Source organism: Exophiala oligosperma (genome assembly GCF_000835515.1).
Source record: "Exophiala oligosperma strain CBS 72588 unplaced genomic scaffold supercont1.13, whole genome shotgun sequence".
Taxonomy (NCBI): domain Eukaryota; kingdom Fungi; phylum Ascomycota; class Eurotiomycetes; order Chaetothyriales; family Herpotrichiellaceae; genus Exophiala; species Exophiala oligosperma.
In genome coordinates, this window is record NW_015622830.1 from 236,652 (window position 1) to 260,233 (window position 23,582).

General features: G+C 49.9%; 8 protein-coding genes across 9 annotated transcripts; 2 read left to right on the top strand and 6 right to left on the bottom strand.

Moving 5' to 3' along the window:
- Positions 1–2,268: 2,268 nt before the first annotated feature.
- On the bottom strand, positions 2,269–4,126 carry PV06_10440 (uncharacterized protein). Its single transcript, XM_016411993.1, has 2 exons — positions 2,761–4,126; positions 2,269–2,688 (listed from the first exon to the last, which is right to left on the bottom strand). The coding sequence occupies exons 1-2, from the start codon at positions 3,897–3,899 to the stop codon at positions 2,526–2,528; spliced, it is 1,302 nt and encodes a 433-aa protein (XP_016257613.1). The 5' UTR covers positions 3,900–4,126; the 3' UTR covers positions 2,269–2,525.
- Positions 4,127–4,397: 271 nt separating this feature from the next.
- PV06_10441 (uncharacterized protein) lies at positions 4,398–5,753 on the top strand. Its single transcript, XM_016411994.1, has one exon. The coding sequence runs from the start codon at positions 4,436–4,438 to the stop codon at positions 5,519–5,521; it is 1,086 nt and encodes a 361-aa protein (XP_016257614.1). The 5' UTR covers positions 4,398–4,435; the 3' UTR covers positions 5,522–5,753.
- Positions 5,730–7,870, bottom strand: PV06_10442 (uncharacterized protein). Its single transcript, XM_016411995.1, has 2 exons — positions 7,816–7,870; positions 5,730–7,761 (listed from the first exon to the last, which is right to left on the bottom strand). Exons 1-2 carry the CDS (start codon positions 7,826–7,828, stop codon positions 5,768–5,770), a joined length of 2,007 nt encoding a protein of 668 aa, XP_016257615.1. The 5' UTR covers positions 7,829–7,870; the 3' UTR covers positions 5,730–5,767.
- Positions 7,871–8,055: 185 nt separating this feature from the next.
- Positions 8,056–9,691, bottom strand: PV06_10443 (uncharacterized protein; the record flags this gene model as incomplete). Its single annotated transcript, XM_016411996.1, has 1 exon — positions 8,056–9,691. A coding segment is annotated over one exon (1,585 nt), but the record flags the coding sequence as incomplete, so codon positions are not given.
- A 283-nt stretch (positions 9,692–9,974) lies between these two features.
- Positions 9,975–15,816, bottom strand: PV06_10444 (uncharacterized protein). Its single transcript, XM_016411997.1, has 2 exons — positions 14,992–15,816; positions 9,975–14,936 (listed from the first exon to the last, which is right to left on the bottom strand). Exons 1-2 carry the CDS (start codon positions 14,992–14,994, stop codon positions 10,047–10,049), a joined length of 4,893 nt encoding a protein of 1,630 aa, XP_016257617.1. The 5' UTR covers positions 14,995–15,816; the 3' UTR covers positions 9,975–10,046.
- A 192-nt stretch (positions 15,817–16,008) lies between these two features.
- On the top strand, positions 16,009–17,682 carry PV06_10445 (uncharacterized protein). Its single transcript, XM_016411998.1, has 2 exons — positions 16,009–17,245; positions 17,335–17,682. The coding sequence occupies exons 1-2, from the start codon at positions 16,269–16,271 to the stop codon at positions 17,459–17,461; spliced, it is 1,104 nt and encodes a 367-aa protein (XP_016257618.1). The 5' UTR covers positions 16,009–16,268; the 3' UTR covers positions 17,462–17,682.
- On the bottom strand, positions 17,219–19,481 carry PV06_10446. 2 transcript variants are annotated; one of them, XM_016411999.1, is made up of 5 exons: positions 18,466–19,481; positions 18,250–18,331; positions 18,080–18,145; positions 17,899–18,020; positions 17,219–17,828 (listed from the first exon to the last, which is right to left on the bottom strand). In XM_016411999.1, exons 1-5 carry the CDS (start codon positions 18,833–18,835, stop codon positions 17,590–17,592), a joined length of 879 nt encoding a protein of 292 aa, XP_016257619.1. In that variant the 5' UTR covers positions 18,836–19,481; the 3' UTR covers positions 17,219–17,589. The 2 variants fall into 2 exon arrangements, with proteins under 2 accessions (XP_016257619.1, XP_016257620.1); XM_016412000.1 differs by having other exon boundaries at positions 17,219–18,020.
- Positions 19,482–19,540: 59 nt separating this feature from the next.
- PV06_10447 (uncharacterized protein) lies at positions 19,541–22,366 on the bottom strand. Its single transcript, XM_016412001.1, has 4 exons — positions 21,717–22,366; positions 20,994–21,667; positions 20,596–20,913; positions 19,541–20,534 (listed from the first exon to the last, which is right to left on the bottom strand). The coding sequence occupies exons 1-4, from the start codon at positions 21,961–21,963 to the stop codon at positions 19,974–19,976; spliced, it is 1,800 nt and encodes a 599-aa protein (XP_016257621.1). The 5' UTR covers positions 21,964–22,366; the 3' UTR covers positions 19,541–19,973.
- Between the last annotated feature and the right edge of the window lie 1,216 nt (positions 22,367–23,582).

Consider the following 23,582-nt stretch of genomic DNA (forward strand, 5'->3'; position numbering starts at 1 on the left):
GAGCATCCTCTCACCATAACCTCGACTTCATCACTGGACTTACCTAGGCACCAGACCCTTGTTCTCCGTACTCCATATAACTTTCCGATTCACACACCCTCGTCGTCTTAACCGAACATCGTTATCATCATAGATGCCTTACATGTGCATGCTCCATACCACTCATTCCCCTGTACAATAAGAGGCTTCACTAGTGTCCGGGGCATCATCCTGCAAGATATCGCAAGAATGCTGGATGGGTGGCTTGTTCCTCCCCCATGTCTTATCCGGATGCTTGGGCCACTTCCTCGATACAAGTATTTCTACCTAATTCACACACGCATCTGTATCTGGCACTGAACATGGTGGTTTGTCTACCTACATGCTACTTATATGAGGAATATTTGTTGACCCAGCAAAGCTGATCTCCTGCAGGTCCCCGTCGGGAGAGAGAAGACTCCTCCCTCGAGACACATTGTTCCAACTACTCCCCTTTGCCTTTGTCCTCTCTGTTTGTTGACCCGCCTTTTGCCCTTTTTCAACGGTCCCTTGTTGGCCTGGCTCAGCCTCAGCCTCAGGTTTTGGTCTGTCGTATTTGCACATTCCAGTTCGGCCGGGGACGTAATCTCTGTCGCCAACGTACGTCAGGACCTGCTGACGATGCAAGGAGGTCACTAATGGGGACGCCGACTTTCAGCCACAATCCAATCATGGCACCTGCTAATGACTCGTCCGTCAAGAACGTGGACCATTCTCCCCTCTAAGCGAAGATGATTGTCTGAATGGTACTCCGTACGGAGTAGAGATACGAAGCTGGAAACGCTCTTGTTCTCCGTAAAGAGTACTTTCCTTCGCAGTGGCTTTTGTCGGGTGACCTCTTGAGCATCTGCTTTGGGAAAGGTAATGTCCGTCGCTCGGTCTCGATAGTCGGCGCCACCTTGAGATTTACTTACTACCGATCAGTACCTACAGTAGGTATCCAGTATTGTCCTGTAAGCATCTGTAATAACTTACAAGCCATGTCGGAAAGAGGGGAAAGGGTTCAGAAGTGTCTGCTATCTTGGGTCACACAGCGCGCCCCGGGTCTTGCCATCATCATTTGCTGCTGGCCAGGGATTGTATGTCGTGTCAGGTTTCAACTCTCCACCTGAATGGGATGGCGCTTTCAGAGAGTTGTCGTAGTCGTAGCTACGCCATGTCGTTCTCCCCTCCGCTCCGTTTCAGATCCTCTACAGCCTCAAACATTCAAAACAGGCTGCTGGAACACGAACGTCCTCCCTGACAACATGGCTAATTTACCAGGTAAACATCGCTTGCATGATCTGTAGTAAATATTTGCCACGTTGAAGAAAAGGTCGAGGCTCCAAGAACGAGCCGTCCGACGAGTTTCAAGAGCCGGTGACAATGATGCCTGTCACAGCACCCGTGCTCCGTATCTTATTTTCAGGTAAGGGTGCTACTTGTAATAGTACAGTACAGTGAATTCTCCGCGTGTTCCTGAAGCCGACATTATCACTTGGGGCCTTGTCTACGGAGTACAGCTGTCTGCTTGTTTGAAGGCGAGCACGTGGTTGGCAGGATCTGATCGGGGGACACACACAAGATACATATGTTTTTGTCCTCATGATGGGGCGGACCACGAGTCCGTCTGTCTGTCGGTTAGTAGTTTATTATCTTAGGTACAAGCACAGTACTGCAGGTAAGTAGTGGCTGTCCCATGAAGTCAGAGGCGCTTTCTTAACGACCAATTCATTTGAATCATTTCCAAGTGCGGGTGACTGTCTCACCGAATTCAGTTGCTTGGAGGACCCCTTTGGTTGTGATTATACGTAAATCAACTGCTCCGTAGGGAAAAGCGAGATTTGAGATGATCTCAAGACCGCCAAGAAGCGAGTTGGCGAGCTTTTTCAGCTGTACAGTACAATTACAGGACAGAGTAATCCGTACATGTTTTCTTTTTTCGGATCAAACGCAAGCTTTTTTCACAGCACACCTACTCCGTATCAAACCCGCGCCTGTCAAGATCTTTGTCTAAAGATAGCATCCCGTGCTCCGTAGGTTCCTAGATTTTTGAAATACACTGTACGAACTAATAAATGCGAACCAGCCACCTATCCGTAACGGTTCAAGATTTCGGCGAAGAACAGCACAAGATACATTCTTATGAAACCTTACTCCGGCTTCCTCCGCTTTCGTCCTCCGTACAGTAATAAGGAGTACAAAAGTGGAGTGGGCGTACAGACAGCTGTCCTAAGGCTCCCCCAATGATGGGTGCGTGGGACACAAACGGCTCGTGACAGCGGGAACGAGGGAGGACAAGAAGATCAGGTACAGGTACAACTCCAGATCGCTGTGGTACCTAAATTTTAGTCCATGATTATTACTCGTCCCGTAATAATAACTCGGGCAGAACCGAACTACTAACTGCGAGTTTTGGGTCAACTTGTACTCCCAGCGCCGTGGAGCCGCAAATTATAATGCAGAGGGAGCTGCTCATAAGGTACCTCTTTGTGAACCGCCTCAGCCCCATGGCCAGCCAACAAATTTCACTCAAACTGTTTCCGCAAGTTCTCATACTTGCTCTCTGGGTACTCTAGACAGTTTGGCACTTCCTCCATGCTACCTCGTCCTCCGCTATGCATGAGAAAAGTCTCAATAAGGCTGCCTTGGCCTGCCGGTTTGTCTGCTGAGCTTTCCCACCACATACCACTGGAACATCTACGTCAGCAACACTGGTCTGTTTTTGCAAGTCGAGAGAGATGGTGTTAAGTAGCGACTCACCCGCCAAGTCCATGGTCTCGAACAAATCCAGCCTTTTGAGCCTCCAAGGCCGGTGTGTCATAACTGATCATCGTCTGGGTAGATGGGCAATAACTCCAACTCGCGCCAATTTCGGGATCATGGTACTCGGTATGCCCTGGTTTGGGGAGAGCTTTGTAGTCCCAAACACCTTGTTCCCAGCTACCTTCTCCTACTCCGTTGAAGGGATGGCCAGGTCCGTGGGTGGAAACAAAGGTTCGTCCATACAACGGCATGCCCAGCACTATTTTCGATGGATGAATGCCCTGGCGGGTGTAGTGATCGATCGCGGCAATTGTGCTGAACGGCGTAACCTGAGGCTGCGATCGAGATGGGAACAAGTTTGCTTGATGTCCGGCCCTTTGGTCCCAGGATCCTGCGTAGTCGTACGCCATGAGATTCCAAAAGTCCAGAAGCTGGTCCATTTTGGGAATGTTCAGCTTTTCAAAGTTGGATGGCCCAGCTGGACATGCCACGGTAAGGTAGAAGCGGGCATGGTGACGTTTGGAGGCAGCAGCATCGAGTGCGCCCCTCGTCTCAGACAACAACTTGACAAAATCTTCTGCCTGGGCACGGTCTTGCGGATACTCCCAATCGATGTCGATGCCATCGAAGCCAAGATCTTCGAGGAGTTGTAACGCGCTCTGTGCAAACCTCTTCCTGCCACTGTCGGTGCTGGCGGGCTGGGCAAAGTTGGAAGAATATGTCCATCCACCGATACTCAGCAAGACTTTTAGATTGCGATTTCTTTTCTTCTGGAGGAACAATTGCTTCACACAACCATACACGTTCGTGCCGATGTCGTTCCAACTATCGCCGTCGTAGTGCTTGTCTGTATCCGACCACGGATCTGTGAGATACACTTCTCCCGTCTCGGGTCTCACATTGGCAAATGAATACAGAACGTGAGTGAGGTTCTCTCCAGGCAGATCTTGTGGATGATGGTTTCGGCCGTACGGTGCCCAATTGACGTAGTAGACAACAGACCGAATCCCGTGTCCGCCGCCCATGTTGAATTTGAAAAGGTCGTCGTATTCGTACTGATGTCCGGGAAGTAGTTGGGTCAATGTCAACGGTGTGAAATGTATCAAGACACAGAATGCGAATAAAAAGAAAATCATGCTCAGTCAAAACGTGGAGGGGCAAATTTATATTCGATACGAAGAGAAACCATAGCTGGGGTTGAATGGATGTTCCTTGAAGACACACATGAGGCTTGGTGAGACACGTTGTTTGATCTTCAGCTGTGGTTGCCCTGGATATTTCTGCCTGATGCTGACAGGGTTGAACCACTAAATCTTCGCTTGAATGGTGAATGGTGAATCCAGGTCTTGTCTGTATCCTTCGGATGACGCAGCATTCGTGGCGGTGACAACTCACTTCGCGGGCTGTGGCTAATTGCCCTCTAGTGAGGCTTTGCTTTAATGTTTAGTGCCCTCAAACCACTATGGCCCCTACAAGTCTAGCGTACAACAGTCCGTACAGGCTTGCCAGGTACCTATTGTATGTGCAACCCCGGCCAAACGTAAAGCCGGGACGACGCTCCACCTCGGCTATCGAGGGCATTCACGTCTCCCATATCATCAGATATCATCCCGTTCTTTGCTAATATCCCCCTCCAAGCCCTCATCACCCTCACCAGTAAGATCTCCAGCTCATGCTCAAACCCGGACTCACAGGCACAACAAAGTATCTGAGATCCAGTATCATGCCGACCGAATTGCTCTTCTTCGGCGCCGGCGCCATTGGAGCCTTCTACGCTTCTAGAGTTGCCCTCAACCCAGACACCAACGTTTCCGTGATATGTCGGTCCAACTACAAAGCAGTATCAAGCGACGGATTCCAGATCACGTCTCCTCAATACGGCAACTACCAATGGCGACCTACCCGAACGTTCAGCTCGGTGCAAGCCGCGCGCGACAGCAAAGTGAAATGGGATTATGTTGTGGTCTGCACCAAGGCCCTGCCGGACAGGTCCGACGACTCCAAGCTCATCGAACCTATCGTCACGCCCGACGAGACGGCCGTCGTGTTGATCCAGAACGGACTGGGGGTTGAACAACCTTACGCCCACAGATTTCCTCGTTCTCCCATCATCAGTGCCGTCACCATCGCATCCTGTGCCCAAGTGTCTGACGGCCACGTCAAACACAACCGCTGGACCCGGATCAATGTCGGTCCTTATTTCTCTTCATCAGAGCCCTCACAGCCCGTCAAGGACAAAGCCACGGCGCTCAACCAGACCTTTGTTGATCTGTTGCTCAAGGGCGGCGGCATCAAGGAAGCCATCGCCGACACCCACGAAAAACTCCAACTGGTCCGGTGGCACAAGATCGCCATCAACGCTTCCATGAACCCTTCGGCCGTCTTGTCGGGGGGTAGCACCAACGAGGAAATGGCAAACGACCCGGAACTCTACGCCCACCTCAAGGGAGTAATGGACGAGGTCCTCACGACGGCCCCCAAAGTCGTCGGCAAACCCTTCCCTCCCTCCTTTGCCACCTCGGACGCCATCTTGCGGTCCACTCAACGCAACACGAGCGGCAGCAAACCAAGCATGTTGATCGATTGGGAGAGTGGGAAACCCATGGAGCTGGAGGTCATCCTGGGCAACCCCATCAGGTTGGCCCGCGAAAAGGGCCACGAAATGCCGAGGATGCAGACTTTGTATGCCCTCCTGAAGAGCTGTGAGAAGAAGCGAGAGCGACAGAAGGAACAGTTGAAGAAAGGTAGTAAATTATGATGATGGACATTCTTACGGTATGTACGTACACATACATACTCAGGTCGTGTTGTACGGAGTACATGAATGAAGAAACGAGTATAAAAAAATATTGAAAGGTGTCACAGAGTCAATCTTGTTATTGTAGATGATGGCTACAATATAGATATAAGGAGTCCGTGTGCCTGAGCTAAGCATTGAGCATCGATTCATCCTTTTATTCGTCGAGTTCGAGCAAATGTCTTTGAAGATACATATCTACGTATACTATCTGGGCTCCTTCTTCGAGTCCGGCCTCAACTCTGTAGATGAGACAGCCACCGTAAACCCCCCACTCTTGAACCACGAACTCGCCACGAGCGTCGAGCTGAGCACCCACGACGGCAGCCAGATGCACAGTATACCGACAGGCACACCCCAACTTCCCCAGACGTTCCACCCAAAGGCCAGTTTTTGTAGCCATTCGACCAGAACATCCGTCTGTCCAAACGCAAGCCAACCATTTACGGCCAACCCGACCGCAAGCCCCATCGGACTCACCACAGCTAGAAGGAGATATTGAAGCAGAGCAAAAGTGCCCGACGCACTCCTGTCCACAAACGCCAAAGGTATACATGCAATACCGAGGAACATGCTGAGACTAAAGTTCAATGTGGCGAGGACCGTGAGGAAGAGACCGAGCAATAGCAAGTTCAGCGACCTCATCAGGACATATTGCTCTTGCGACGGAGCCGAAAAGGAAGGCAAGGTTGTATTATTGTGCGTGTCTGACAGTGCCGATGCCAGAATGATGGGGAGGACGACAAGGAGGATCGTCAGGAGGAAAAAGGTCGATGGGATAGCCCCAAGGCTGAGTGACGTGAGTAGGTACAGAGGCACCAACGATGCCAGGTACACGGCTGCCACCAAAGCGATTGGAAGGACAAGATGTCTGTCTTTCGGAAGAAATTCGAGCTTCGTCTTTGTGTCTTGAGGAGGTGTCGTGCTAGGCGATGAAGTGCTTGACTTTTCGTCCGCAATCGCCGCTGGTTTCTGAACTAGTTGATAGCCACTCAGAACCCAAAGATAAATTGCCATGATTGTGTAGGCAGCCCCTATAGCCATGGCACTTGGAAGATAGGTGCCGATGCTCACGAATCGGTTGGACTGCATCAACAAGTAAAAGAAGAAACTCTGGTGGAGTTTTTCCAACAAATTGTTGAGACTTCTGCAGATACTTTCAACCGTTCTACCAAATGCCATTTCGTCTTGCCAGCCTTCTCCAATGGCCGTCAATGTGATGGCGTCAATGTGGTAGGTCATGAAACTGGAATGAGGTCCAGTGGCTTGACCAAGCGCCTGAGAAGACATTCCGCGGACCAGTGTCTGCAGCCGAGACGGGTATTCACCTTGTGCGTCGGCCTTGGTGTATGTATGCTGAAATTGAATCGAAGTTCCAATGCCCATCTGGCCCGTAGCGATGGTCACAGCAGTGTTGAACAGATCCAGATTAGGAAGCGCTCCATTGATTCCGTCGTAGGCAATGTGGAACGTCTCGAAGCGATGTTCGAATGGATAGTCTATACAGACAGCTCCCTGGAGAGCACCTGACTTCAACGAAAGATCTTGCACCTTCTCGGGATCATGCGTGGAGTGATATGCTTCAATCCATGCCTGCGGGCCTGCCGAACTGTCTGGCGTCACCAAGAAAATAATGTCCTTGGACCAGAGTGACCATCTTCTGAAATATCTTGACAGAGAGATGAGAAGAGGGACTCCATTGACGTTGGGAGCACCGTCGATATTTTTCAAAGCAGCGACTATCACAATGGCCTCTGTACCATCTCCCCGGGGTGCATGGAGGACGGCATAGACATTCTCGCCCTCGTAAGTCTGGCCCGACGAGGTGTACGAGTAGCGTTGCTTTGCGGTTTTCAGACCTGCGTTCCTGAACAGCTCTTGTATTTTAGAACTTGTCTCGGCCTCCAGTCCTCGTTGATCTTCTCTTGTCAAAGTGTGATTGCTCTCCGAAGCGGAAGAGTCCAGGACGGTCGCCAACTCGTGTCGGTACGCTCGAAAGACATTCTGCTCACTTCCACCAAAGTAGGTGTGAACCTGGCCGGGCAATAGGGCGTTTTCGGAAATGTACGTCCGCCTCGAGTATTCATTCAGAGGTAGAAGAAGGATCCATATGATGCCTCCGAGAATGCATAGGGCAGAGAGATACGGAGGGATCCGAAGGAGGCGCGGATCGTCTCTGCGTATGTTGGAAATGTAGGATCCTATATTATATGTTCAGCTTCCTGAGTCATACAAAAAGTCAAGACCGTTCTTACTTATCAGTCCCATCTTGACCTCGCTCGGCCAGATCGAGCTTCACCGCAAGGTCTTTACAGGCATATATGGAGAGTCGCAGTCTTCAGGAGTGGAATCTGTACTTTCTGAATGTACCACGTTTAGTGCCGAAGTTTTACCGCCCTCATCAACGCGTATCTATTCGACGCGCACAACGACTTTGTGAACAATATGCATACCTGACTATCCTGTCTCTTCAAAATATCAGAGAACGTTCATGCAGCGATGATGCCCCTTTGTATATGACTTGCTTTCCTATTTTGATACCTAGACTACCCAGACGTTTCTCCCTCGACTTGATGTCTCTCTGTTCGCCGCCGCCTCCAAGTCATTGCTTTGTGTTCTATGAACCACAAGGCCACAACACCAAAGCCTCCGCTCCATAGACCCAAGACGGTGAAGTACCATCCTCGCCCTGTGGCATCGAGTAAAGGTTGCAGAACTGCAACCCCTGCGGCTGCCATAGCGCACCTGGTGATGCTTGCCGCTGCAGCTGCCGTACTTGGGCTTTGTGGAAAGCCATCGACCAACAAAGTACTATACACAGTGTAGAAATACGTGCCCCAGAACCCTTGCATGAACTGCAAAACGAGCAAGACTGATACATGGACACGATAGTGCACAGCCCATCCATAACCGACAAGGCCGATGGTCGATACGAGCAACAGCCAACGGCTCCCACGTGCTCTTGCTCGTTCAATTGGAAAGTCTTTCAGATTGTCACCGGAGACGGCATCTATCTGCCAGTTGATCCTTTGGGCTGTTGCTTTGTAGTTATGATCCATTACCTTGCCAATGCAATAACCCCCAACGATTATGCCAACGCCGCGCGGCAAGTAGGTGAGCCCAACTTGCAATTCGTTGAAGTGGTATATCTGCTTGTATATATCCGGTATTGCAGCGACCAGGGAGTAGTCAACCGTGTAGAACGAACCATGCATCCAGAGGACGCAGAAGGTGTCGAGGTAGAAGATGATCCTCAGACATGCAAGCGGGTTCCCAATGCGCAATAGCCTTGTCGATGACTTCGGTCTCTGAGCAGATTCCTGGTGGTTGGTTGTACTCATGCAATTTGTGTACTTTTCGGTCTTGCGTTGTTGGTGGTCGGCAGCCTTGCTGGATGCCTGCGAAATCGCCCGCTGGGCCACACTGATCCATGGAAGATGCCACAATCTGAGGTCTGCTTTTCCCTCACCATTGCCCACAAGTGCCCGAGCCGTCTCTGGTAGGAAGCCACCGATGAGGAAGAGAAGTAAGCCACCAGCGATAACCAACGCCCAAAATATCCATTCAAAGTTTCCACTGGCATATGCAACCCATCCACCAACGACGGGGCCAACACATGCTCCCAAGTTCAACGCCATGCTAACTGGACCCAGCATCCTGCCCCTTTCACTCGCCACACAGACATCAGCAACGACGCCGAAACTGACAGCGTACGCTGCACTCGCACCCAAGCTCTGTATGGCTCGTAGTCCGAGGAGGACCCCATAGTGATTCTTATTGAGTGCAAGGCCCAGGTTTGCAGCCATGTACAACGACAAGGTCACCAGGTAAGCGGGTCTGCGTCCCACTGAATCAGAAAGAGGCCCGAATATCGCCGGTGAGATGGCTTGGAAGACGATGTAGATGGTAAGGGTGAGGTTGATGGCCTGTGCAGTGGTATGGAAGTGTTCCCTCAGGAGGGGAAGGAGGGGGAAATAGATGGTAGCGGTGAGAGGCGATGTGATGGTCGCAAATCCTAATAGTATAATGAGCAGACGTTTTTCATTTTTTTCAAATATTGTATATCGAGCAGGTACAGCATCCTCGTCTCTTGCTCCATGAGACATTTGTCCCATTCGTTTAGAGTTCATGAGGACGAGACGAGCCGGATTCGATCCTGGCGGCTGCTTATTTAGCCTTCATGTATCAGCAGCACAGAGTTGAGAAACACAGAACCAACTTGTGTTGATCGTGTAGATTGTCGTACTCCTCTAATAGCTCAGACAAGAGCGGGAAAGAGCACTCCAAGGTCACGCCTACATGACGAGGTACTTAAAGGTACTGTAACATCGACTCTGCTTGAAGGACGTCTCTGCGGGGCTCATACAAAAATTGATGATCAATCATGAATGTCAGGAATGCCAATGACATATTTCATCTACATAAATAATTGTTCTGTCTTTTGGAGCGATGTCTAAACTAAACAAATCAATATCTAGTTTTTAATCTACAAGCCTACGTGACTCCGTACTACTACCACATTGCCATCCTGAGGACAAAGCAGAGTTCCGTCCTTCACCACGCAGCATTGCTGGAGACCTCCTTCATCCGTCCAGTCCCGTGGAATGAAATAGTGACGCTTGAAGGCATTTGTCGCCAATGGTTGGCTCAACTTCATTGAACAGAGCCAGAGGTTCCGGTCAAGAAAGACCAGCTGCTCGCCAGGAAAGATCGCTAAAGCAACGTCGATGTTTTGAGCCACCTCATCAGGGATCTGGAGAGAGTCAAGGATAACACCGTCGCCTCCTTTCAATGTCGCCGCTAATTCTTTAGTCGTAATCACGAGATGTTGAATCTTGCTCCGACCCCGTCCCGTCGCTTCCTTTATCTCGATCAAGATGTGCTTGCCGTCCTGTGAGAGCCTAGCATTTCGTATCGTCCTAGTCACCGTTTTCATTGAGGTAGACTGCTCATCTATCCTCAAAACTGTAGAGCTGTTGGGGCCAATCTTCATATGAGTATCAATGCCAATCATGACGCAGGAGACTTGTTGAAGGCTGGACCATTCGAAAACTTGGATATCCTCAGGTCCAACCCCGATGAATAATTCTCTGTCGGAGGAATGATTGCACCAGTACCGAGAGGCTGCATCCATTAAACTGTCGTTAGACTCCGTTAAGACGCTATCAAATATGTCCCATGCCTGTACGAGATCGTTGCTGATAGCAAGAAGTCGGCGCGATGAGGTATCCAGCAGCATCTGATGTATGGCTCGGCCTTCAAGGTTGAAGCTGGGATCTGCTAAGCGCTTTGTTTCTGGGCCTTTGGAAGTCTCGGTCTCAAGATTGCTAATTTGAAGGATGTGGACATCGGTTGCAAGGTCTGCAGCAACAAGAACCTCACTGCTCGACCCCCAGATAAGATGGCTGACGCACTGAAAATTGTAGAAGCGGGTAACTTCCGACTTGATGCCAGACTGTATACTGGAGAGCCAAACCTCGCCATCTTCATTTCCTGTTGCAAATAACAAGCCTCCTGGCGCGGCTGCAAGGGCTGTCAAGCTTGAATACTGCGGAGCAGTTACTTCAGACAAACGAGAGATCACGGTGCCACGCTGCTCGTGACTGAGAGAATCGCTGAAGTTGTCCTCTGCCTCTGCGAGACGCAGTAATGCATTAGGCTCCCAAGCAGTGATCAATGATCCGCGGATATCATAGAATCGAGTACAGTTCGGACTGAAGGATAGGCCACTAACCAGATCACCTGAAGAAAGTTGATAGACGACGGTAAGATAGGTAAAATTCCATATCTTGACTGTCCCATTGCTGTCGCTTGTCAAGACTACCTTCCCGTCAGGGCTGCATACCAGTTCATCAACCAACGCTGAGACTTCGTGAGTCTCGTCTGTTAATGGATGCCATTTGAAAAGCCTGTTCCCTTTATACCATCCAAGGATGTGGCCGGTGGTGGGATTCCAAGCAAACACTTCTACTGGAAACCATGACTGCACGGAGGTTGGGTTTGGAAATGGGCTGACCGTACGCCTCATGCAACGAGAGACTATCGTGCCACTGCTTAAATCCCAGACCGTAAGAGGGAAGGACCTGTAACATACACCAAGCTGTGTGCAGGCGGGGTTCATTGCCATGCAGCTTGGGCTATTGATAATGACTGAGTCGGATTGAGACTCTTCTTTCATCAGAGAGTCGTTGAGGGCCTTCCATACGCCGTCTTTTTCAGATATGTCGAAATATCTTATCGAATTGTCGTCATTTGCAGCTAATATACGCTGATCTTTCATAGCAAAGGCAAGGCACATGGCTTTGGTGTTACAATGGTTGGCTAGTTCTGTATGAAGTACCCTGCTCGGAACTTCCCAGACTTTTGTCAACTTTAGTCCATAAGTCACGAGTATGTTACCTTTCGCGTTCAGGCAAATACTCGTCACCGCCTCACCATGGTCGATTCTGCAGATTTCTCGAAAATCTGCTGAACTCCATATATATATGATACCACCTTGAGCGAGTACCGCGATATGAGGGCCTGCAGAGACAATCTTCAAGGCTACATCATCCTCCTGAAGAGAAAGCCGGGCGGAAATGTCGTTCCAGGAATCGCTCTGTCCAGATACAAGAGCTTTTGCAGACTTGGGGCGCACGAATAAGCGACCAATGATTGAGCCTGGTGGACACATTGCTGGCACAATGTCGTAGATTGAATAAGGCTCAATGACAAGATGATTGCTGAATTTGGCTGTTATCTTCACCAAGTCTGCGGACCAGCTTTCTAGAAGCTCGATTGAAGAGAGTCGATGAAGCATTGGATTCCTTGAGTTGTTGTGTTTGCGATTGTCGATCACAAACCCCAAAAGAGCTTTCCCGACCTTAGCTAACAATTTCACTTGATCGAGCATAGCAAGGGAATATATCCAATCGAGAACGTAAGGACTGCTGAAGAATTTCTCCAGTGCATCAATCACGTTATCAGCAATGGGATCGGCATACTTGAGGTGGTAGAACCATGAATTGGCAGCATAGAGAAGGAAAGGCTGGTGCTTTTCGAGCTCCTCAAGGCCTGGCATGTGCCTTTTCTGTCTATGGACAGCATCGTACGGCTCCACATCACAAAGAGCGGAGAGGCTTTTGATCAGCAGAGTACTGTGCGCGACTTGACGATCAATTGCAATGACACTCTTTGATGCGTTTGTCATGAAGTCTCGAGCGGTCTGGTGCACCATCATAACATGCTTCGTGCTGTCAACAAGAATGAATTGGCCACAAACGGCTCGGATAGTCTTTTCAAGTTCGATGATATCGGGGTAATTTTTGCTAACGGCTTCTTGAAGCTCGTTCAATTTCAAGGGCGTCGGTACGCAGATTGTCCAGCGAAGCAATTCCTTTGCCAATTCAACCTGCCTCGGGTTCGGGTTATCGATGACAAGCTGCTCCATCCGTTCATACATCTTTGTCATATCTGCTGGTATTTGTTCTAGGGTAAGTTGACTTTCACTTTCGGTCTGGCATTTATGAAGTTCCTCAAGGACCAAGCTAACCCAGAGGAAGTTGCCGTTTGCGCGTGTGAGAATATCCTGCCGAAGACGTGCCTTGTGCTCCATACTCCCATGCATCAGTTCGAGCTCTCGGTCAACTAGCAACTGAATATCGTGGGAATTGTGGTTATGTTCAGCCCCGTCGATTTCATTAGCCACAACCAAACGCTGTAGCTTTCTGAACATCAAAGAGAGTTTGTCTGTCCGTCGTCCAGTAGCCAGAATCTTAATTGTCAGCTTTGACCTCGAGAGCACATTTTCCAACAGCTCAAGAACCTTTGATGCAGAGTCTGATTCGTCTAGGCCATCAACAATCCAGAAGAGAGGATAATCTGATGTTCTAGCAAATAACATGTCTTCGAATAATGTCTGCCATAGGGAAAGGTAACCGCCACTCGACAGCTGAGACTCTCCAGTGCTGAATGCAAGCAATTCTTCTGCATAGTCTGGCATCATACGACATATTTGGCAAGCCATTGACTTCAGAAACTGGCCGATGGATCGCCTTGTCTGATCTCCTTGACTGAAAAAGTAATATTGGCAGGCATACCCCTCAGACTGAAGGTAATGCACTAGGTAGCTTGATAGGACTGATTTCCCACTAGCTGGGGGAGCATTGTACCATACCAAGTGAGAACGGGAGGCGTCCTCTAGCCACACTCGAATGGTAGAATTCGTCAAGATCCACTCACAACTTCCCGGGATCCAAAGCTTTCGGAGTGAATCAAGATCCTCTGAATCAGTACGGGACATCCCCAGGGCTCTTTTCACGAGGCTGATCGTCCTGGGATTGGTGGTACCCGCTGGTTTGATAACGTCTGTGCTGAATTTCTCAACGAGACCCTTCACAACGTCCCGGACTATCTTGAAGCTGGGATCCCTATCGTTCTCGAATTTGCAAATAGTATGATGGTCAGCATTGAGCCCTCGTGTCTGCTCGTTTTCATAGCCAAGGATAGCAGAATCTCTGGTAACAATCATCAGAGGCTGCGAGAGGATCACAGTATGGAGTTCTTCGTAGAAGGAGATGATAGAGAGTTTCGGCGCCACATGACGGAATTCTTCATTGATATCCTCGATTGCGGAGGAATTCCTTTCTAATTCTTTAATGAAAGGCCGCTTTGGTTGGAGAATGGATCGCAGGATCAGGTCAAGGGTGTTGGCGAGAGATGAACCACGATGTGGCGTGGAGAGGAAAATGATTCCAGAGATAGAGCGCGCGAGCTCTTGACAGCTGTTATCGTGTTGCGCCATAAGGTAAGCCTTTTTGACAACGAGGCCACCCATAGAATGCGCTACAAAGATAATCGGTACGTCGCCAATCCTAATACTGTTGCTTTGCTGACCCCTGCTATAACGCATGTCGAATAAGAGGGACCTGGCAAAGCCCATGATGTTGGACACAGTTTTTGGGCCAGTCAAGCCTGAATTGTAGCCATATGTAAACAGTCTCGCTCTTCCAATCTTCGGGTCTTTTGGAAGCCACAGGCCCGGCCAAAAGAAATCTCTGTCACGATCCTTTGACCATGTCTTATAACTGTGTCCACCAAGGCCATGCACAAAAATGATATCTGCGATTGGTCTCCCTTCTGGTTCATGAATGGCACGAAGACCAAGAGACTCCATTTCATAATCTGTGGAGTGATCTTCTGCTTCATCGCCGCTTATGAGACTGGAGTTGGAAGGTCGGTGTGACAATAAGGTCGCGAGAGAGCCCGAGCTTTTCCTTCGCATCCAGCTAAGGGGAGGCTTAGGAGACAAGTTCCTCTCGACTGTTTTTGGAGTGGGAGAAGGTTCATCGTCCTCCTTCTTCGGACGGTGGGAGAAGTTGGAGCGAAATTTCTCTAGCTTCGCTCAAGGTGAGTTATCGTGAAAAACATAAAATGAGAGCTGCAGAGCGTACCATTGTTACTTGCAACTTAGAAGGTCAACTGCCCTGTGCTGAAAATAATTCTTCTCACAACGAAGTTGCATTCTGTCCAAGACCACGAGTGATATGTGGGATTTTCCTGAAACCTGTACTCCCCAGAATATCTCCAGCAGAGGAAACTCGTAGAACCGAACGTAACTATGCCAGGACCCTGGAGCACAGGATAACGTATCGTCACGAACCGACAAGCGCTCGGTCTTGCTTGACAAGGCCGTTATATTATGCCAGGAGATAGGTAGAACTTTGCAATTAGCATCTAGGATGAAGCCAAAGGTATTGAGCTAAGTGAGTGAACGCGACATGTCCGAAAATCTCGCGTAGTTTGAGTCTCCGAAGCAAGAAAAGACGAAGAGAGCAGGCAGCATAGCATGCAGGGGCGAAGGTCAATGTTGCCGACACGTCTCTGCTCCTGAAGAGTGCCTACCAAAAGAACCTTGGCCAAACATCCTAGTCCATGCAGCTCACGTCGAGAGACGTTCAGGAGTGCACTATTAGCGCTTGAACGGCAAAAGCAACGTAAGGTCGCCATTTTTGGAAGAGACAGACTCCCCACCACACTCACAGCTTATCGAGAGCTTCGCCGTCGATTTGAAACATGTTTTGCCCGGTTTTAGTAGTTGCAAACGCGGCCGGCGAATGCACGCCACGTCCGACAATCAGAAGATTGGACTACATTCAAACTCGACGTCGTTTACACAGACCGTGAAGCGCTGTGCAACTCTGAATCGATGTCATGCTGCTAGACAGAAGCGAGGTGTGAGCAGCTCAAGCGTGTGCATTAGCTCGTCTCAAGGGTGGTAGTGGTCGTTGTTACTATGCTGGTAAGAAGTCGACATCAAATCATACGACGTAAGAGAGTTCTGGGACGAGCCTTTGGGCGACTAATGCTGCCGCTAAGCCTCATTAGCCGAACCCGCCAATCTCACGACGGTGGGAACGGGGCACGCGGCATTCCAACCGCCACGGTCTCACACCCTTTACCAACTGCATGACGGTTGGGATTCTGGCTGAAGAAGTTGTGTCGCTCTTCCCAATCACACTTGGCCCCCTTTCGGATACCAATTTAGCAGTCAAGGGTCAGCTAGACGCCATCAGGCGCTATTCTTCATGCTACTATATGAGGATATGAAGATGACGCGCTTAATGGTTCTTCTGGATACGAGATATCTTCAGCACTTCCCTTCAGCCCACCTCGACAATATACAGTCGGCTGGTAGAGATATCCACGTTTCTTCAGACTCTATACTGAAATGGCTGAATCAGTCCGTACCTTGGTCGAGCATCAGACGACCTTTTCCGCACCCTTCGCAGGCGACTTTCCAGTCGACGACAATGTTCTCAGCAGCTTGCCACCTGGCACCGAGCTCCTCTCTGCCAACAGATTCGGACAGTCTAAATGGACTCTTACTGCCAGGTTGAACGTGAAAACGGCTGACGGTACTGCTATGGCATATTTTCTGAAGTGCGCAGCAGGGGATGCCGGCCGTTTGATGATGGAAGGCGAATTCAATTCCATGTCTGAACTATACAGGACTATGCCCGAGTTCGTACCCAAACCTTTGACTTGGGGCAAATTCTCGAGACCATCACCGGAGACCTACTTTTTCATATCGGAATTCATCGACATGTCTGATCGTCCACCAGAGCCGAATCAGTTTTGCACCAAGCTCGCGAAGCTGCATAAGACAAGCACATCCCCAACGGGCAAGTTTGGCTTCCATATCACAACATGTCAAGGCTGTAACCCCCAAGCTGTAACATGGGAGAGCAACTGGACGGTTTTCTTCGGCAATCTTCTCCGCAATGTCATCAAGTTAGATGACGCAGAAAATGGACATTGGGACGCCTTGACCGTGCTCGAACAACGCCTCCTTTCGCACGTCATCCCACATCTGCTGGATAACCTCACTAAGAACGGCCGTGTGGTGAAGCCATGTCTGATTCATGGAGATCTCTGGGAGGGCAATACCGGGACGTCGTACCAGACGGGGAATGTCTACCTATTTGATGCCGCGGTCATGTATGCGCACAATGAATTCGAGATTGGAGACTGGAGATGTGATTATAACAAAATTCACAACCGTGTTTACACTCGCACATACCTTCGGCATTATGCACCCAGTGAGCCAAGGAACGAATGGGACGACCGGAATCGACTCTACTGCATCTATTATAACATCTTGTACTCGGTGAACCACCAAGGCCAAGGCAAGGCCGTCCGACAGAGGTGAGTGACAATTTCCCTGTTCCACGTCAGAGTATCTAGTACAAGTCATCTTCAAGTGAGAGAGAAGCTGATGCTGATCAATATCATAGAGCCTTCGATGACATGTATTATCTCATCGATAAATATGAGCCATTCCCAGATGGCGAAGGTCCTGCACGCCTGAGTGACGGAGAACGAGCCGAGTTGCCCGATGAGAGGGATCATACAAAGAATTGAGAATGAGCCCGCAATGCCTTTTCGTATCCAAATAGATCACGTCCAAATCATGCCCTGTCCTGCTATGCCATGCCATAATATACTATGCTATACTGTATTCCAGCCCTTGAAAAGGCAGCATCACGAGTTCAGGGGCCGAGCCTTTGTCCGCCAGAGCCAGAGCCTCCTCCGATCCAACCCAGTCCAATTGGACTCATATGCTCACCTGGTCCAGCCGTGGAGCTCGTGGGTAAAACACCATATCTTCCATAAGTCTTTTGGTCGACAGAAACATAGTGAGGTAGTCTGCCCAGGAGGTTGAGTTTGCCCTCGATCCAACGAAGGACCTTTTCCGGTGGTGCCAGGAATCGTATATATCCCAGTCCCCCTGTAAAGAGAAGCACTTGTTAGCCGTTTCTCACGATTGGGGTCGCATGTTTTGAAATAAAAAAACTCACACAAATAGCCAGTAATGCAACCGCTCAAATGTCCTAGAAATGAAGTGTTTGGTATCAGAACAGAGGTAACGACCACGATGGCGAGCGGTGTAATCCACGTTGGGATTTTTTGTCCCGAGATCCTATTTTGGCTGTGTCAGCGAAAACACTGTTCCCGAAGTAATAGAGAGAAAGAACGTACTCTATATGTGGATTCGCACGGTACGTTTTGATCGACTCGGCCGCTAGGAGTAAGAACACCCAGACACTATTTTGGTTCGGGTTTTCCAAGTCAGTTGTTGTTGTTGCTCGTTTTTTCTTTTCGCACCCGGAAGCAGGTGCATTGTGACGTGTTTTGTTTCGTTAACGTACCTCGACCCAAGTACTGGAGTGTTGTCTCTTAGAATCAACCCATCAAATATCAAGTATAAAACTGCTGGTATTTGACCCAAAGCTGTTTGAAACCTCGTGATCAGTTTTTTTGTTTTCCCAAAACCAAGTACCAAACCATCGTCACTGTTCTTTTTGCTTTACTTGGGTTTTTTGCGCCGACGGGCACAGGGAAAGAGAAAGGGTCGAGAGACTTACGACCCATAAACAGAGCCAGGGTGGTCAAGGTCCCCCATTCGGCCTCGAACCTCTCCAGTAGCGGGACCAAACATATCGTGTCCATGAGCATATGGAAGAAACCCATGTGTATCAAGGGAAAAGTGTTGAGTCTGTACATGGTCCCGAACCCAACCTCTTTGGGGATCAGGGCCCCCCACTGGGTGACGCTCCATACGGTCTGGAGCTCGAGTAACCAGAACGCGACGATGGCCAGGAGGATGAGTCGCGTGAAGAGAGGCAAGCGGAGGAGGTAGGATCGTACGCGGGATGGGTTGACGAAGAAGAATCGCGCATTCGGTAAAGGGAGGCTGTTGGTAGATATTCGTGGTTGTTGTTGTGGCACCGCCATTGTTATGTTTTTGTCTCGTCTGTCTCGAGTTCTTCCTTACAAGGGACAGCCCCGGGGGGGTTGAAATGTCCTTCGACGGTATGGGTTTCTGCGGTCTCGGTCGTGATTGAGATTTGTACTCGTGCGCGCGTGTGGTAACCGATGCGGTCAGTGGTCGGTGGTTGGCGAATCACCAATCCTTCTCCCCAAAACCCAATACTCGTAGTCGGTGGTTGTACAAAACACGACGACTCTTTCGTGCTGACAAGAACCAAAAAAAGGTGGCGAGACGGTTGAAGTGTTCGAGGTCACCTGCTATAGGGAGGTATCTTGAATTTCGGAGAGAAAAGAGAAAGAAGAAGAAGAAAATCCACTGATCAATGACAAGACCCTCTCTCTATACAACCCATCATCAAACTTGGACTTTCTCTAGGAAATGTGGTAATAACAGCAGAACGGTTTCTTGGTTGACGCAGCTGCAGTAATTCACATCTCGGAGGTTCGTTAGGAAAGTCGGATAACATGGCTCTTTGGCTTACTGTACCTACACTTTCCCCCAATTTTGCGGAGACGGAGCCTGTACTGGGACTGCATGGAAACCCCCTATTTTTTGCTCGTGCTCGTACTGTAGCGGCCTGGCACAAGTCAAGCGAAGAACATCCCTAAATACACGAGGTACAACTCCTAAGTAGATAACTACAAAAGCAGTCATACTTCATATATCAATATTTTGGGTTATAATATCATTTGAATCTGAATTAATAATCAACTTCCTCTTGGTAGTCGAAGAAGCATGAGCAGCTATCTATACCTAAGCAATGCCGTACTGTAGGTTTTGGGGGTATCAATGACCAGAGAGTGCATAGACGCATAAAATCGCGCCTGGGGTATCGTGCAAGAAAACCAAGAAACCCGTGCCCCCATCTCATACGAGTTATGTATAAACCAGGTCGGGGGGAAGGAATTCGTCAATGTCGTCAACAACGAAAGTGCTCGTAGGCGGCAAGACGGCGGATCCGCCTCCCCGGCCGTAAAATAGAAATGATCGTGAGAAACATAAAACCCTGGGTATAGTGTGTGATTACCTCCTCTTTTGCTCCCGTCTCCAATGCGATGATTCAACCATCGCGAAGATTTTCTGTTATTTTCTGTTAGGGGCTCAGTATCGAACTGAACTCTGAGCTGCCTTGAGCTCCTTGCGAGCGGCCCAACCTTTGAGACACAGCACAAAGATTTCGTAGGACATGATAAAGGCCGTGAAGCCCATAACAACGGTAAAGACAAACATGGCCATGAGATCGGCGCCCTCGACAGCGGCGACAATGTCTTTAGTGCTGGACATGAATACCAGACCACCAGAGATGAGACAGAAGGACGAGATCAACTCGGTTGGAGGGCGGGAGGGGTAGACGGATGTGGGTGGTGAGATGTACATGATCACGTAGGTGACCAGGCGGGCAACAGAGAAACCACCGAGAAGGTTACCCCATTGTTTGTGAACCGTGGTGGAGGTCATTGAGCTCTGGTGATGAGAGGACATCATGATCCCAAGGAGGAGGATGATCAAGGCCGGGATGGGATTCAGAGAGGTCCCATACTGTTTGGGCGGGGTGCGCAGTTCAAGCGCTTCGTCCGGAGACACTTCCGTTCGAGCTGGCATACTGTCCACGACGGTATTGAGGCATCTTCGAACACGCTTCGATTCGACGAGCATTCCCATCTATTCATCAGGTTAGAAGACAGTTTGACAAAACGCCAGAAAATATTATTTAGAAACTTACTAGGCCTCCACCAAAGAACATGATGGAGATCGAGACATGCTCCAGATCCTGCGCAGTCCATTCACCACCCCATGCAGCAAGATGTTCGAGGAAGACGTTGGTACAGCCGTAGAGCCAGATGACAAAGGACTCGACGAATTCAGCCGATGGGAGACGGGCTTTCCATTGGCCCACCTCGCTGCGGGCCGGTTTGATGTTCCACGCCCAGCCAAAATCGGCAAAGCACCCCATCCACCGTCCCAGCGTCAGTAGTCCGTACCAAAAGAAGATTCCTCCTTTGATGAAGTGTGCGAGACCGTTGAAGATGTTGCTTCCTCTCTGTCGTGATGGTCAGCCAATTGTTGGGATCACTTGACCGCAATCCGCCTTAGTGGCAAACTGCACCCGGTATGACTTACAAAGATGCCAGCATAGGTTACCCCTCCAGTCGTCAGGGCGATGAAGCCCAGGATTAAAATGGTTCGGTCGATGACTTCGTACACAATTTCGACCACCCCCAGAATTTTAGCCGAAAGCAAATTGGGCACACGAGACGAGAGATATCTGTCGATGAAGTTGATGCGCAACCACGCCTTTCGAGCCCGATGCCGCGATGCCACTGGGACGTCATCTCCCTCGTCATCTTCATCCTGTGGCTCCGGTTCTGGCTTTTCGAAACTGTCGTCAGTGCCTCGGCGCAGAAGCTTGGTGGGAGAAGCATCTCGGCTGTTGAGGGCGGTGGACGCTTCCGAACCCTGTCCGCTGTCCCCTGACCACCGAACATCCGTATACGGGCTCCCGTTGTGCTGAGCCATGTTCGCCGTCGAAATGGGCAAGAATGCTTGTCGTTCAGAGGTGAAAATCTCGGTCTGTTTGCCCCGGCCCGAGTAGTGGAAAAGAAGGCTCATAATCACCTGAGCTGTCACAATCCACGTTGCGATCCAACCAATCTTGTGGTGAGCATTATTCTCATACAGGTCCGGAGTGTTGATATTGTACATCGTCCCACACAACACCCCCAAGCCATTGACGACGAGGAAAAGGAATTGAGAGGGAAAAGCATATCTGGACCGTGCAACGCTGAACATGACGCCTGTCCCTTGTTAACCTCTCTCTTTCTTGCGAATGACTGACCGACTTACCTATTGGCAGAATGAAAAACCATGCGAGAACCATAAGGGCGATGTGTGCCAGCATCATCTTTCCATGCATACCCAAAGAAGCATAACTCGGCGTAGCCTGGTTGTTGGATGCACCAGCACCTTCATGAGAGTCTGGCTTCTTCATGTCACACATGTTCCCATGACATTGCTCATCGTCGCCATGAGCCACCGTCTGTGCCGCCAGTTCAAGCAGCACTGCTGCGACTGCATACCTCGAGACCACCATCCGTGCGCTTGTACTGGTTTGAACCACACTCTTTCTTGTTATACAGGCCACTCTCACCCTCTCAGTACGTTCAACCGAAACGAGGCTCGCTCAAAGCGTTGCGGGGGATAAGCGACCGTGGTAATGACGTGGTTCTGACTGAGGAGGAAGGGTAGTCACAACGAGTGATGGGATGTTTATCTATACGAAGAGGGGATAGCAAATGAGTCGCGACCAGGCGCAGGTCAAAATGCGGTACAGAGGATATTATGCGAGTACTAGGTATGGGACGAGATGGACAGGAAACATTTCCAACGACGCGAAGGCGCGAGGACTATTAAAGAGCTCGGCCATAGAAGGCAGCTTCCATTGCTGGATCCAACCATCGGAACACGAAGGCAGCGAGCGCATGAGTCCAGCGTAGGAAAAGCGGACGAATAGGTCAGCGGCCGGAGTTGTCGGATGCGCGAGAGAATATGCATGTGGTTATCGCCGTGAGAGAAGAAGATGCCAGAGCGAGGCGGTTTGGCAAGGCCGCGGACCCGGCGTTTTGATTGGCGGATGACCGGGGAACGAGGGTCTTGCCAAGGGCATTAAATCGGCCTTTGCTGGAACCCGGCACCATTGGGATGTTCAATTTCTGACAGCAGAGACTACTTGCTTGCCTTAGGGAGGTATGAATGACTACAATATTACGGAGTAACGAGTACGCCCCTCCGTACCAGCGAACGAGCCTCATGCCGTGGCCTTGCGACGACTTTCCATTCCATGGCGCCCATTCCGCTATGTCACCAAATCGTAGAATGTCAGCACTCTATTACCCACCCCAAGATCCGAGTCCACGAGTATACGAGGATTCGCTACCTATGTAGTAGGAACCTTGTAACAAGCATGTTTGTATATTGCAGGCAGCACACCGACTAGACGCACAAACATACTGGGCCCCATCACACCAGTACAGCACATCGAACCTGGTTACAGTATCTATGGCAAAGCGTGGAAACAGTACAACCCCCCCACCGTCGAATGATGTTCTCACCACTCGCAATAGCGACAGTAGCACCATGTCAGAACCGTGCTTGTTATTGAAGCGCCCGCACCCCTGTCCTGTTAGGTACGCCCGGATGACAAAGGATGGACCCTGTGTTGCCGGATTGCGGAAATGCTGCCTGATCCGACAGCAAAATCATGATCAATTCATGCTCGTTTCCCCCCGCCCAATTGATCCTTTGCTAAACATTACAAACCAATGCGGCTGTTGCGGGCGCCGGCACCGGCTTTCATTGATGTCATTAGAAAACCCAAAAGTCCTTGAGGCTCTGGTATCTTCCGGCCCACCTGGGATCACACACCGTCATGAAAAAAATAATTTCTCCGTACAGGCATCCGGACGCTCATAGCCGCTAGCTTCATTTCGCAACCCGACAACAAAAGGCATTGAAAAATTGCAAGACTACGATGAGGTGTGCGATCGAGATTGAAATGCTTGTTTGATAGCTCCGCGCTCGGGACCATACCACAGTATGTCGCCGGTCCAACGACAAATCACTATGAAGGACTGCTTGCCTACTCCGTACATAGGCTGCAGTAGACAGCTTTCTTAACTACTAGGCGAGAGAGGGGTGGTGTGATGAGCACGG

What these genes read in the sequence shown, in the direction of transcription:
- PV06_10446 (XM_016411999.1), bottom strand. Translation starts at nt 18,835, where the DNA reads ATGGCGGTGCCACAACAACAACCACGAATATCTACCAACAGCCTCCCT. An exon ending in CGTGCGAATCCACATATAGA is followed by an intron (nt 18,021 to 18,079) that starts GTACGTTCTTTC and finishes CAGCCAAAATAG; the next exon opens with GATCTCGGGACAAAAAATCC. An exon ending in TTGCATTACTGGCTATTTGT is followed by an intron (nt 17,829 to 17,898) that starts GTGAGTTTTTTT and finishes TTCTCTTTACAG; the next exon opens with GGGGACTGGGATATATACGA.
- PV06_10447 (XM_016412001.1), bottom strand. Translation starts at nt 21,963, where the DNA reads ATGGTGGTCTCGAGGTATGCAGTCGCAGCAGTGCTGCTTGAACTGGCG. An exon ending in GTTTTTCATTCTGCCAATAG is followed by an intron (nt 21,668 to 21,716) that starts GTAAGTCGGTCA and finishes AACAAGGGACAG; the next exon opens with GCGTCATGTTCAGCGTTGCA. An exon ending in TGTTCTTTGGTGGAGGCCTA is followed by an intron (nt 20,535 to 20,595) that starts GTAAGTTTCTAA and finishes CCTGATGAATAG; the next exon opens with ATGGGAATGCTCGTCGAATC.
- PV06_10440 (XM_016411993.1), bottom strand. Translation starts at nt 3,899, where the DNA reads ATGATTTTCTTTTTATTCGCATTCTGTGTCTTGATACATTTCACACCG. An exon ending in CGAGACCATGGACTTGGCGG is followed by an intron (nt 2,689 to 2,760) that starts GTGAGTCGCTAC and finishes TAGATGTTCCAG; the next exon opens with TGGTATGTGGTGGGAAAGCT.
- PV06_10441 (XM_016411994.1), top strand. Translation starts at nt 4,436, where the DNA reads ATGCTCAAACCCGGACTCACAGGCACAACAAAGTATCTGAGATCCAGT.
- PV06_10445 (XM_016411998.1), top strand. Translation starts at nt 16,269, where the DNA reads ATGGCTGAATCAGTCCGTACCTTGGTCGAGCATCAGACGACCTTTTCC. An exon ending in GGCAAGGCCGTCCGACAGAG is followed by an intron (nt 17,246 to 17,334) that starts GTGAGTGACAAT and finishes TCAATATCATAG; the next exon opens with AGCCTTCGATGACATGTATT.